Source organism: Cyrtonyx montezumae, unplaced genomic scaffold, assembly GCF_038088225.1.
Source record: "Cyrtonyx montezumae isolate F1298 unplaced genomic scaffold, pur_monq_1.0 scaffold_3, whole genome shotgun sequence".
Classification (NCBI taxonomy): Eukaryota; Metazoa; Chordata; class Aves; order Galliformes; family Odontophoridae; genus Cyrtonyx; species Cyrtonyx montezumae.
Genome location: NW_027072034.1, coordinates 112,589,791 through 112,604,295, shown reverse-complemented (window position 1 = coordinate 112,604,295; position 14,505 = coordinate 112,589,791). Strand labels below are relative to the sequence as shown.

At 42.1% G+C, this 14,505-nt stretch overlaps 1 protein-coding gene across 1 annotated transcript in view; it reads right to left on the bottom strand.

Annotated features, from left to right (window-relative positions):
- Window positions 1-14,505, bottom strand: part of MYH9 (myosin heavy chain 9) — a 66,080-nt gene that overhangs the window by 31,314 nt on the left and 20,261 nt on the right. Inside the window, exons 4-6 of the mRNA XM_065743042.1 lie at window positions 5,532-5,559; window positions 4,676-4,769; window positions 426-518 (exon numbers count right to left, since the gene is read on the bottom strand). Of these exons, the coding sequence (XP_065599114.1) occupies window positions 426-518; window positions 4,676-4,769; window positions 5,532-5,559 (215 nt within the window). The remainder of the gene's footprint in view (window positions 1-425; window positions 519-4,675; window positions 4,770-5,531; window positions 5,560-14,505) is intronic.

Here is a 14,505-nt window from a genome sequence, read left to right as displayed (position 1 = left end):
TTCAACCTAGATTTCCCACAACTACTGCATTTTCAGTCTTTTGTGCTATCCTGTTCAAACAGTTCTGCTTCCTCAATGCCTAGCATCAACCACTGCCATTCAGCTCCAGCTCTGGCTCCTCAGTCTGCCTCAGACACTTACCCAAGGATTGCTATTTGCTCTCCAGGATTAAACTGACTGTAATAAACTCAGAATAAAAGTTGGTGCGAATAGTCCTGGCACAGGATCAGGTTCCTTTATACTAGAGACCCACCAGCAGCATTTTTTGGATAATTCACTGAATGAAATTCTCTTCCCAGATTAACTTCAAAGAAGTCACACAGCTAGTTGTCCTATCCCAAGACAGCACTGCGCTCAAAACCAGAAAAAGTCCTCCCTTTGAGAAGTTTAGGATACTGGAAATCATGCTAGATAATAACACTCACAAATCTTGAAGAGTTGTCATTCTTTACGGTCTTGGCATTTCCGAAGGCCTCCAGGATGGGATTAGCCTGGAGTAACTGTCTCTCTAGTTCACCCTAGAGAGAAATGAGAAATGAATAAAGCAGGTAGCAGTCTGATGCATCAAGCTTGGGTCAAACCAGTGCTGAGGTTTCAGTTCACACTAGCTTGGTATCCGTAGTAGAGAATCCACATTAAACCTTAGAAGATGATCCCTTAAACCTTCAAAAGGAGACTCATTAGTTATCCAGGTAAAACGGAAGCTTTTACAAAGATGCTTTATTTCTTTAACCAAGATAAGGATGCCTCAGTGATGTCTTTCTGTTAACAAGCAGCTCTTTAAAGTCACTTGGCCACAACACTCTACAGATTTCCCAGTGTCAAAACAAAACAAAACAAATTCAATCCAAGATCAGGCCCTCATCCCTGAAATGTCTTGTCATCTAGGTAGGAAGAGTGAGAAAAAATCCTTTCTTGCTACTGTGAGACAGCTCTGAACTCTGCTAGCAGTAGATTAAGAAGTTAGCCTGAAAAGTCATAATGTTTTTAAAATAAACAAATCAACAAATAAATATAAACAACAATACCAAACTGCACTAAGAGTCTATGTTTTCCACAATACAAACAAGCAGAAAATTCTTCTGCAAGAAGGCGCACAGAAAAAAAGAGAATTAGTGGTATCCCACAAAGTGCAGGATCGCTCGTGTTCTACTGCCGCATTTGCACACTCCTCCTCCCCTCAGGGAACACAAAATGCTGAAGCTGCAGAGAAAAAAAAAATCAAAGCCTTTTTCCCTGCCAAGATCATTGAAGCATGTACACCTTTCCTTTCTGGCTCTAGATACATCTCCAACTGTTTTTAAAAACATTCGTCCTTTGTGTTAAGAATGTGGAGTTCTGCATATTTCAGGATTACTTGGAAAACTTGTGGAGACAGAAAATGACAGTTTCGATTAATATTTGTCTTCTTAGTACTTATCAGTATATACTCAAGACTTCCTGTGCATACAGATGGAAACTGAGTTTGATGTTTGAAAAATGGAATGCATGGGCAAACTATTTGATGGTATTTATAAAGGAAAATTGTTGCCATTCCTGTTTAAGGTGCATTATAGAACAGGTCACTGTCTCTCTTAAACAGCAATAGAGTTGTGCTGTGTAGCTGTTGATTTGCTTTTTACATAGGTGGTGCATCAGTAACCGAACAAAGAACTGTGCCTCTTTTGATTCCATGATCATCTCACCTCATGCTTGCAAACTGCACTGCCAAACAAAATGCCAAACATGACCCCCAGTCCATGCAGAACTGCACATACACAGAAGGGGCAGCTGCTGCAAACACTTCCACTCACTGTAAAGTGTACACAACAAGGGGGTTGGCTAACCATGGAAAGGGAAAGCCAGGATACCTGCTCTCTCACAACAGTCTATGTGCAAGGAGAAAACCTTGAAACTAGGGTTCAGACCTAGAAACTGTGTAGCAACCACATTTCCCCCTCCTGTTTTGGCACATGCACTGATACTGGAACACTCTTCCCTCAACACCCTGCAGTGAAGTCCCAGAACTCTGTTTGTGGCTACAATCTGTTGCTATGCAGGCAGAGGTCAACATTTCAACTCAACTAAGGCACAAGAAGGAAAGGGATCAAAAGAGTGTCTTTTTCTCTAAAAAGAAGCCAGGATGAATCTGTTCTAATTATTTGGTTAAAAACAAAACAAAACAAAACAAAACAAACCTAAGACTATGCTTTGCTACACAAATACCAAAAGTTTACAGAAAGTTTTGCTACCAAACCTCCTCCTAATTCCTCAGTAAGAAAGTGCCCTTCGTGCCACATAGATGTTGGTAAACCATAGTTTGAATGTGACTCGCTCTCTTGAACAACCAAAGTAGAAACAGGTGTAAGAGAACACCAGCTCAGGGCTTAAGCAGTGTAATACTGTGAGGAAAGGAGAAAGCTGGAGTTGGTCACACCTCAGTTCTCGTGACTTGTCTATATGGAGATGGGCATCCAGAAATCACAGCTAGCTTTCACCTTTTCTAAAAAGTAAAAGATGTTGTTTCCTCTATGGTTTTTGCTGGTTTTGTTTATTCACTTTCAAACTTGACTTTATACTCTTTTCCACAAGTGGGTGAAAGACTCTCAGATAACTGGATCCCAACAACCCTGAGTTGGATGGGGAAAGAGGAAAGAGATCATCAATAACGTGACCTTCATTATAGAGATTTAAGTATTAGGAACCACTACCCGTGAACTTCTGATCAGCTGCGAATGTTCTCATCTTCATGATTCAACAAGTCAGTAAAGAAGCAGAGACTAAAACTGGGAAAACATCAGTCCTGACTTCCACAAATGAACTTTGATTAAGTGAAAACGTATTTATATGATTAGATTCAGTAGGCCCCAAAAGCAGCTTTAATGCACTAATACTCACACCATGCAGCTAGAAGCTATTTAGCTGAACATACTAATGCGTTGGACTTGGTGGAAGCAGCCACAGCCTCCAAAGCAAGAGAGCTACAGCTGACAAATATGCTTCATAAATCAGATTTTGCTGAGACACTTGAATAAATCTGTCAAGATCTCAGATGTTTAAAAACAAATAATGCATAACCCCTCATAATCTGGCTCCAAGTTTAAGGTTTGTAAAGGATTGTTGCCCAGAACACTCCTTACAAACTAACATTTAAGGTTACACAGTGGAAGAATACTTAGCTTAAGCCCACGATTCTGTTTTCCACATTTAAAAAACAAGTAAAAGAAAAAAGGAGAATGTTTCTAAATACAGCTACTGACAGACCATGGAAAAAGCCTTCATATGTCTGAAAGCTTGGCATGTAAAAAGGTTTTCTTTTTTTGGTTGTATTCCAAAGGTTACTTATTAGAATGTGTGTGCACAAGCACAGCATGCCTGTGTGCAGGGATGCCCTCTTATTCATATACTCTACACACATAAGGCATGCCCACACATTAAGATACTAGGAAGAAAACTTTTACTGAGAGATAACACAGGATCCTCTTGGCATCTGGATTTCATTACACGGCTCACCAGTGAACATTTCCAAAGTGTTCAGCTCTGACTAACAAGCTCACAGTCCTGGAACACCCTGTCTGCAGGGCAGCCTTCCTCATCGATCTTTCTCTGCAACTTGCAGTCACATCTCACTGCTGGGAGGAGAGAGCTAAACACATGCCTACATTTATCTTGCTAGGAACACCATACATACTAGATATTCAGTTCTACGAAAGTCTGGTCCAGTTCTATTGCCCCAGAGGAATATTTTTCCAAATAAATTGTTCATCAACTCCTGCAAGAAAAGTCTTAAAATGTAAACTAGTTTTTACCACAGTACACAAGTATTCTTTCTTTATATTACTTTAGTCCTCAATCGAACATCCTAATAAAAAGATTATTGTGCACCACACACACACACGAAAAAAAAAAAATTGTGAACTGTCTATGGGTTTGGTTTAGCTGCAGAAAGTGATATTGGTGTGGAGTGAAAAGCTGCTCAAAAAAAAATCACACAATGGGACAGAAAACGCATTCCTGGTGCAGAACGTGCAGTAAACGTGCAGCTCACCTACGAGGATACAACTGATGAATTCGGCAATAGTCCACCGGGGGAGAGGGAGGGGGAAAAAAATATAAGTGAGACATTTTCAAAGTCCTCCCACCATCACCACCACCCTCCTTTCATGTGCTGTTCCTTGGCTCTTCTCCACCCTTTTAATGTTCTCCTACAATTTTAAAGTTTGCAGCTGAGGTTCACTAGACTACTACTGTATTCTCCAGTTTTGAGACAGTGTATGCAATAGCCAAGCCTAACATACAAAGATACTGAAGACTGGAGACAACTCCTGCACAGAAGGATCAGTTTTAAACTTCCTGAACTGGCTACGAGCCTTGTCTGTGTAAAAAGATCAGGATGAGTGATGTTTCATTTACAGTGCTTCTAGCCCATGAATCCAAGAGGTTGTGGATGAGTTTATTCCTGCTGTAGCTCCACTGAATTCAAAGGAAGTCTGACTTAGAACAGTGTTCCCTGGCTCATAGTTTTCAGTAAACTTTTATGATTTCATAGTTCACTCTCCTCCTCAGTTCCCTGATAGATGTTATCTTCTAAGCTTTTTTTTTAGTAACACGACTTTTATTGATGACGGCCAATGCATATCTATTGTCCAAAGTCAGCACAACAATAAAGCACCATTAAATTAAACCTAGGTCTTACCTGGTCTTTTTTAGACTTGTGTGAGGAAGCAACATGGGCCAGATACTGAATCACCTTCTTGGTGTTCTCCGTCTTACCAGCTCCTGATTCACCTCTGTAAAGAAAGTCTGCAATTCATTCACACACACACGCAAAAAAGACATAGGGGGACATATTTCTAACTCCAAAGGGCTTCAGAGCTCCTTAAATCCACTCTATCACAACATCTCTCTCAAAGCCAACAAAAACTGAATCATACTAGAGAGTGCTACGAGTGTAGCTGGATGGAAGGTTATAGACCTCAACTAATTTGCCACTGGGCAAGGACTCTGTATGCTGGCACTACGGAGGCAGTACAAAGAAGAATGATACTTTTTAGTCACTTAGATATAAAAATTGCTAAGTGGATGAGGAAGAATCCAGAGGCAGCTATAGAGCAAGTGGTGAAAGGTAATGAAATGAATCTTTCAGAATGAATGTTCCTGACCAGGGGCCAACCAATCTTGCTGTGTCAAGAAATGAAACTGCTGTAACAAATAAGACTATTCGTTACTATATCAGGCTCATCAGCACCAGCACTGTTAACCACAACAGCTCCATCAAACCTTAAGGAGTTCTCCAAGACTCTTCCATTGACAAAGTCTCATTTCTTCAGGAGTTTGGGCTGTCTGAAAACCTCCTTTCTTCCTTCAGCTCCCATGAAATTTATTTCACAGAAAGGACTAAATCTTGGAGGAACTGAAGTAGGACCCTCCTTAACTCTCTGAAATTACTCGATTTACTTGAGCCCACTCCCAAGTGCTTACTATTAAAAGAGTTCTCCAACCACTATTTTTAACACAGACACCCAGACAAGCTTGCAAATGTATATACTCACGTGCAAAGGATGGACTGATCTTCTCGATCTAGAATAAAATTTAAAATGGCTGTCAGATTGAGACTTGACAATTAAATTAATGTGACAGAAACAAATCAACACCAAATACAAAGCCAGTGAACTCTGACAAGCATCATCAGAAATATCAACCCCTTTTCTGGCAGCAGAAGCCAACTTCCCACCATCTGCCAAAGTTAAAATTCAGTGGTGCCATTATGTTTTCTTCATCCAGAGAATATCATTTGCATCACAGCAGAAATCTTTTCTTTTTCATGCTGACAAGTTGCAAAAATCAAGAATAGGAATACTATATTGAAGGCTAAACAGTAGACACATTAATTCCTGTGCTCATTTCCCAGCTATGGATGATGAAATCTTTCCAGTTACAGAACTTACTTCACCCAGCCTATCTACCACTCTATCTTCTCCAACATCTTTAACCTCCTTTCAGCTTCCACCTACGATTCCACTTCCTCAGAAGGCAATCCCTGTCTAGTCCTCATCCCACTCCTCCCCAAGCACTTCTATGCAAACACATTTCTGCCTTAATTTCACTTTCCATTCACCCCTCCACTTCGAGTCCCACTTCAGCCCCCCAGATCTGCACCATATTCTCCTCCCAGTTGGAAACACTGGGCAGAGTGGAGAGTGCCTGTGCCTACTACAGCTTCACTAGTTTGTAGGAATCACAGGGGAAGTGAGACCTGTTCAGACACAGAACAGACTCAGGAAGTGCAAGTCATGCACAGAAAGTCCTGGATCACACAAGAGCCACTGAGACACGTATGGAACAGACTGTACCAACAAAATGCATTTATTTATTTCTTTAGGTTAACATCCAGCCTGAGAACCTGTGTATCACAGCAGTCAGATTTCATCTAGTTGCTGTTCTTTTTCCACATTATACTCCAATTTTGTGTCAGATTCAAATCTGATCTCTAAACAGACTGCAAGCCCCAAGCATCCATAACTAGAAAATTCACTGAATTCTTCTAATAAATTATTTCAGCAATTGGTACCTTTGATCAGTATGTTTACAACTGTGACTGTCTTCGCATTTTAGCTACTTCTTTTCCTTTGTCCATTCTCTTAGAAAACTTCAGTGGACTTAGCATTCTCCCCACCAGAGAACTGCTTAGATGATACAACTGAGTCACCATTCAAGTTTCTTTGTGTGAGATAGTGAGATTGAACTCTAATTAGGGAAGGCATTGTAGTCAGGTAGCCTTTTCACGGAACAGGAAAAGCAGGTGAACCTACCAAATTTGAGATTCTGTCTTTTCTTAAATTATTCTGAAAATAATATTGGAAAAATTAAGTTCACACACAAGAGAGAGGTAACCTGCTCTGAACTTGTTTTGCTGGAAACAGACTGTGTACAGGTGAGCATAAAAGTTTAAAGGAAAATAATCTGCTTTATCCCTGTTAATACAATTATCAGAAAGAGCTGATCAGCCTGGGACTGGAAGAAAGCAAGCAAAATAAAACCGTCCCTCATACAGTTTTGGATCAGAAAAAAACTACACATCCAAAACTAGACTCTGCAAGTTCATTAGCATCACGTATTCTTTTTTTTTTTTTTAAATGCTGGATTTTATTTTTTTTGCTTTTAAGATATGTGCCCATTTTGCTGACATAAAGGTGAAGGGTGGATGCGAGCCAGCCTCAAAGGCCTCAACCATTCCAAGTTCCCAGTGGATCAATGGCTCAGCAGGCACATCTGTGTGACTGGGCACTGGGAAAGTGACTCATCCACGGATCGCCTAAAGAAACATGTTCTGCAGTAGTGCAACACTTGGGTGCAACACTCTAACACAAAGCAGCTACTTGAAAGGATAAGATTGTGCCTCTGAATAAATACATCTGCCTTTTGAAAGCTTGACCAGCCCACCTGTTCTAGAAAAGTTTCTATTTGCACTCAGGTATCACAGTAGCTCACCTAAGAAGCCTATCTGAGAAAAAAAGATGTCCCTGATGACACTCCTCACTTGAGGCAGCCAACTCAGGTGGCGGAATGATGTGCTGGGGTTCCTCATACAGGCAGTGGAGCCCTAAGTACTACCATGCCATATGCCATCTCTTTCCTCAGATTTCCTTCAGCACCAAACACTTATGATCATGACAAGTTTTGTTGACCAGCTGAAATGTGTAGGGTAGCCCTTGTAGAGCTGAACTACAATGGGGCAAGGTAGCAACAACACTAGAATTACCTCAAGAAGCCACGAAGAGGAAAGCACAGGATCTCTCCACTCCTTAACACAAAGCGAGGTATTGTCAGGTGCTCAACAGGAAGAGCCACAGACAGTGTTTAAAAGCCCTCTTGGCACCAGGCTTGCCTCCCCCAGCACACTCGTCTGGTGGCCTGCTGCAGCTGCGTTAGTCACCTCTGCTTTAAGCCAGCAAGAACGTACCTGCGAGTGCAGGCAAGCCACCGGCAGCGTGCAGACATTGCCATAAAAGGCAACATTCCTGTTTGCAATCCGGGGGAAATTCTTTCCCAGGACAGCGAAGCGGCAGTCATTGGGATAGCTGGAATTCTTCTAATTGTGTACAGACAGACAACTGAATAATGTGTTGAGCAACAGGAAATTGGAGCCTACCAAAGGGCCAAAGAGCTAGCAAATACAGGAGCATAACTCTTAGACACACTTCCAATTAAGACTTGTTGTATTTATTCTCTATACAGTGCTGACTTGTGCCGTCATGAATATGAATCCAATTGCCCAGACAACAGGACACCTCCACTCCCCCACTTTTTTTTTTAGATGGTCATTCAACATGGGCGTACTGCACAACCTCAGTCAGTGCTTGCCTTTACTGCGCTGTCAGTTGTGCAAGCGACCTACTCAGCAAAAGAAAATGTGCTGGGTACCATAAACTCAGTCGCACATAATAACACAATCAAGACACATCCGATTAAAAGAAATCTGCATCTGCTTTTCAATCCAAAACAGAGTCACTTATTAAAAACAATTCAGAATAACAACCCATTAGTTAATTATAGCAACAACTCTGTATTTCAGACCAGCTGGCAAGGAAGGCTTTTTATCTAGGCTCCTCTTCAGTTCTCATCACCACAGTATTCAGGAGACCATAAGAAGCAGCATCCAGAAATGCAGGAAGTAAGACATCCTTCACATTTAAGCTATGCAGCAGGATGGTATAGTGAGATCACTAGATTAATTTTACTATATTAAAAAATAAAGCACATCTGACTTTCCTTCAGTTTAAAAATAAAAGATCTCATTTTAGATTCAGACTGCTTTCAGCACACGCTAAAAATTAAATCAATTAAACCAAAATTTGTTTGGACAAGACAGAAATCTTGTACATTAATGGTCCTCAGATAAATATTCTACTGCAAAATAACAGATCTGGAAGAATTCTGAACTGCTGTGGTGGAATATATTGGCATAACTGATGAATGAACAGAGTCCCAAAGTCTTTATTTTTTTTTTAATGTGTTTGGGGGTGGAAGAAGAGGCTAGAACAGAAGAACAGAGTGTGCGATTCAGGCTCCCCATCTGAGATACAGCACACCCTACCAGGCCTTTATCACCCACTTCCTCTGCATGAGTGACTGCAGTTGCAGGCCTGTTCATCTCCATAAAAGGAGAAGTGCTATAGCACTCACACAATGGTGACATCATCCCTCCAGCCAAGAGGAAGTGTAGCTGAAAGGCAAAGGCTTGGCTTGCTATCCGCTGCCTATAGCTGACTCATTAAGGCTACAAGCTTAACCGTAGCGAGATGGTACCACCCACCTCCTAACCACGGAGCGCCTGGCGGGGCGCAGCAGCCCAGCCCGGTAGGTTTCCGTTACTGTAAGGCCGTGCAGGCCCGCAGCCCAACTGGGGGAAACGTCTGCTGGCCAACTTAGGGAGGTGACCTAAAGCAAGAAGTGGGCTGAAACGCACGCTTCAGCCATGCAGCAGCTTCAGTTCCTCATCTCTCCTCAAACTTCTCGTCTGACCTCAACACAATCTCACAATGGACGTCCTTCCCTCAGGGCCCCGCCACGTGAGGAGCCCCAGGCACTTGACATGCTGTGCTATTGGAACAACCCTGCTGGCACAGAATCGCATGAAATATATTCACAGCGGTGCTTTAACCTACGTGCTGCTTTGAGTAGGATCAAAAACACCCCAGGGAAACACTCAGGCACAGCCTGAGAACTTGTTTTTGTGTTCTCCTTTTGGGAACGTGTAGGATAGAAGTTTCCAAATGCGAATAAGCTACCGTCATGCACGAGGAAACAGAATACTTAAGGCAGCTCTCACAAAACACAACTCCTAGATGTGAAAGAGGAAAAAGTCGCTTGATTTGGCAGGGCCGCTACAGTGCCAAGAGTCAGCTTTGCAGAACACGAAGTTTGAGGGCAGGCACAAGGAAAAAAGTGTCATTTCTAAAAATGAAATACATCCTACTAAATGTAAATATTTATTTCCCTGAGCCATGGTTGGACTAAAGCCCATGCCCCTTTCTCTAGCTTTTCCCTTCTATTTCAGAACGGAATCTGGAGATAGCAAAATGGGAAAATAAGTCAGGCTGTAATTTTAGGCTACACAAATGTTTACCAAGTTCTGACAGGAAAGAAAAACCGGTATACAGCCTGCAAAAGCTCAGGCTGCTCGCGGCACTAGGACAGTGTACAGCAGGGAGACTGACAGAAAGGGCTGAACTGTTATGTAAGAACTGCCAGAATGCTCTTGCTCTGGTTTGTAGGAATGAAGCAAAAAGGGTGTGGTAACTACTGAAAAACAAGTGGGCAATGGTCTCTTTTTAGCTCCTTGTTCTATTGAGAACCGCATTTCAAGACACATTCTCTTTAGAGTTGCATATAGAAATCTCAAATGATTGAAAACATGAAACGCATCTCTTAGGAAAATCAGAAACTGCGTGCATCTTTCCGTGGGATCTGTATACAGACACCATCAAACAAACATCCTCCATAATTAGTATCCAAATTTAACGCTGCCCTTTGCATCAGAAATTTGGACAAATCTCAGAAATAAACTAGTGAAACCACAAGCTATTTTCCTTCGTTTTTAGTGGAAACAGGATTGACTTTTGCATGCAACTTGAAAGAGACATCTGCGCCCCTGCATAGACTGAGCGGACTGCCTCTCAGCTATTCCTGAATTGGTAAACACACAGAGAATATCTTACAGAAAATTAAGAGGTGTAATCAGAGCAGAGCTATAAAGCGAGCTGAGAAAGCAGCACCCAGGAATTAGAACAGAAGTATTCTATTGGCTTGGAAACCTAAGAAATACGTCAACATCTGAGAATTATGAATAAAATACTTCAAGGTCGTGTTTCACAGGAGCGGGCCTAAAGGACTGTTTCTTATGAAGATGACAGCTGGGTCTGAGGTGCATCTAACAACCTGCACAAGCAAGCAATTTGTCTTACAAAAGCTAACCCTTTCATCCCTTAATATAACAAGGCCAAGAAAATTCAGGAAGGTGCTATGCTTCAGAATGTTTTCTTTTAAACACCAAACCCATAGACTGCTTTAATCCCAAGGTGCTGGCTGCACAGGCTCCTCTGCAGACTAATCCATCAAGGTCAAGGAGGATTTAATAACTGTATAATGTTTTTAGGAGTTTTGTTCAGTGAACCATTAGGAACCCTACACTGACACATGGAAAAACTGAATGAGAAGTGAGATGGAGCACGTTCAGTAGCAACGTGCTGCTTATAACCTCTCCCACCCATCTTTTAGTTGAGCAGGTTGAGTAGAGGCTAATAGACGGGCAGAGTACACTTATAAGGAAAGAGGTTTGAAGAAAGCATTCCAGAATAACCGCACGCATCAAGGCTATTACAAAGAAATTTCAGACACTGACATTTAACGATGGTCATCATGCTCCAGACACCAAGGAAACTCAAAGTTTGTTGCTAGCTTCAGTATTTGATGCAGAAAATCTCTTCAGTGTGTTCTGAATAGACAAACAGGTGTCGTTTAATAGCTTTAGGGTTTTTTTTCTTAATAGATTCTCTGGAGAATGTGAATCAAGGGAGAGAATTTACCCCTTCAACGTACATCTGCTATTTTACAATAATGATTTGTCTGCTCAAGACACCACTCCACTTGTAGGCACTCTGCTTCCACCATCAGTGCCAGAAAAATAATTCTGAAAGCAATCAGACCCAAGGCATCTGGCATTCAGGTTACCCAGGGAACAGAAACATTAAGACAAACGGTTGTTTTCTTGAAAAACAAAAATGTTATAATTTTCTCAGAGTTCTGCTCTTGAAACTTAACAAGTATCTCCAAGCACTATGCAGCAAAATTGTGGGTTTATCTCATTTCTGAGTCTTAATGTCCTTGGTTGGAAAAAAGGAGGGAAAAAATAAATACTTAAAACACGTAATCCATTATGTTATTGCTTCAAGGAAATGCTTTTGGTGAAGTTTAACCAAAAAAAAAAACCCACAAAAAACCCACAATTTAACCCCTTGGGATATATGAATGCCACATGATACTTTTCTAAATGGAAGACACAAAAAGAGGACCAAACCTAGTGCATCTGCATAGATGCCTGAAAAGGGTTAAACAGTTTCTGCACTAGCAGATGGAATAAAATTCTCATCTTCCTCTCCCTTCCCTATCCCTTTCCTAAAGAACCTCCCTTTGAATAGCCTGCTTATTAGAATACCACGAATTGACTGAAAACCAGAAAAAAGGAAAGAAAAAAAATAACAGTCCAAATCAATTAACATGCAAGGCTTTTCCACTCTGTCAACTTAAGAGATAACTACATCCCATGCTGGCATTAGTCTGTCACCAGCTTGCTATCCCTCTTCAGACCATGAAGGAATCTTTGCCTTTGGGGCTCAGAAAGCATAGTAGGGAAGGCAGCCTAATCCTAAATGCCTCTAGCTCATGTGGAGCACTGTACTCTTTCATCTTCTGTTCTCTGAACAGATTCCTGCCATACCACTGGCTGCTGCATCAAGCCTCCCCCACTGCTAAGTAGCACTGAGAAAGTGGAATAGGAATGTTGCTTTCCATTGCCCTAGAGGCTAGCCAGGACCAGAGACATTACAACAGCCTACTCACCTTTGCTCCCAGTAGCATACACTGGAATGCCACTGCTAGCCTTTAAAATAAAGCAGCAAATAACCTTACAACAACCTATGGGCAATTTTTGCCAGCAAACTTACACATATGATGTGTAGAGAAGAGCTGGGACAAACCTCTAAATCGTCAGAATTACTGAGAATATTGTGTAGCTAGAATTGTTCTGCCTGTTCTTGAACAAGTGCAAGGTCCTGCAGCTGGGTCAGGGCAATCCCAAACTCAGATACAGGTTGGGCATAGAATGGCTTGAGAGCAGTCCTGAGGAGAAGGATTTGGGGTGTTGGTTGATGAAAGACTCAACATGAGCAAGCAATGTGAGCCTGCAGCCTGGAAGGCCAACCATATCCTCGGCTGCAGAGAGAGAATGGTGACCAGCAGGTCAAGGGAAGTGATTCTGCCCCTCTATTCTGCTGTCGTGAGACCTCACCTGGAGTACTGCATCCAGTTCTGGGGCCCCAACGGAAGGACATGGAGCTGCTGGAGCAGGTCCAGAGGAGGGCCACAAAGATGATCAGAGGGCTGGAGCACCTCCTCTGTGAGGACAGGCTGTGAGACCTGATGCTCTTCAGCCTGGAGAAGAGAAGGCTCTGGGGGAGAACTTGTAGAGGCCTTCTAGTGCCTGAAGAGGGACTACAAGAAAGCTGGGGAGGGACTTTTTGTAAGGGCGTGTAGCAACAAGATGACAGAAAATGTCTTTAAACTGGAAGAGGGTAGATTTAGACTAGATATTAGGAAGAAATTCTTTATTGTGAGGGTGGTGAGACACTGGAACAGGTTGCCCAGCGAGGCTGTGAATGCCTCCTCCCTGGAAGCATTCAAGGCCAGGTTGGATATGGCTTTGAGCAACCTGGCCTAGTGGGAGGTGTCCCTGCCTATAGCAGGGGGGTCGGAACTGGATGATCTTAAGGTCCCTTCCAACCCAAACCATTCTATGATTCTGGAAAAGGCAAACACTCCAGAAGAGCTCATAGCAACTTTCTGCTACTAGGAAAAACAGTGGTAGGGCTGACAGCCTTCAGCTTTGTGCACCAACTTGACTCAGAGATTTCTGAGTCTTAGACTTCACTCCAGCAGTGACCCAAAGTGAACACTTCTCTTTCGAAAAGGAAAGGAAATATCCATGTAAATCAATTGCTATCTGTGAGCCATTTTCAGACAAGCACTGTTCATCCATCCCTTTCTGCAGCTGTCTGGACACCCATTACCACATACTGGTGTATTTGGCTGGGAAAAAGAACAAGATGCATACATGTGCAATTCCACATGGTTTACCTGTTGACAGTGGAAGGAGAAAGATATCTGTCTCCTTAAAGCAATGCCAAAGAGCCTGTTTCTGATGCTATGTAGAAAGGATTTCTTTTTAGGGAAGAGTAACTTTGGTAGGGTTTAGTCAACAGCTCATTTAAGGAAAACATATGCTGGTACTTCAGCTGGCAAGGAGGAGTGAGCAAGAGAAAGAAGGAAGTAATAAAGGAAGTGAAACAGCGACAAGAGCTGATAGACAATCGTGCTGCCGTATATTGAATAGGAGGTGCATTTATCTTTGTGATTCATGGCAACTGCAGTCTTTGTTCAAAGGAAGTAAGGCTCTATGTAGATCCAGGGTTTGTTTTCCATCTGCTTACAGTACTTCTTTCAGAGTAATGTTCAAGTAGTATAAATGTATTTTCTTCAGTCCTGTCACATCTTCAATAAACTGCCACCAGTACTCTGCTACCAGTCCACTGCAGTATGGCTCTCCCCTTCACTCTCAAGGCTTTTACCAATACAGCTTAATTTATCCAGCATGTTAGCTGTCCTGTGTGCTCTGCTCCACATGGCACCATACCTCTGCACACTTTCTTGACATTCTTCACAAGGAAAAATTATTTAAAGTCATTAATT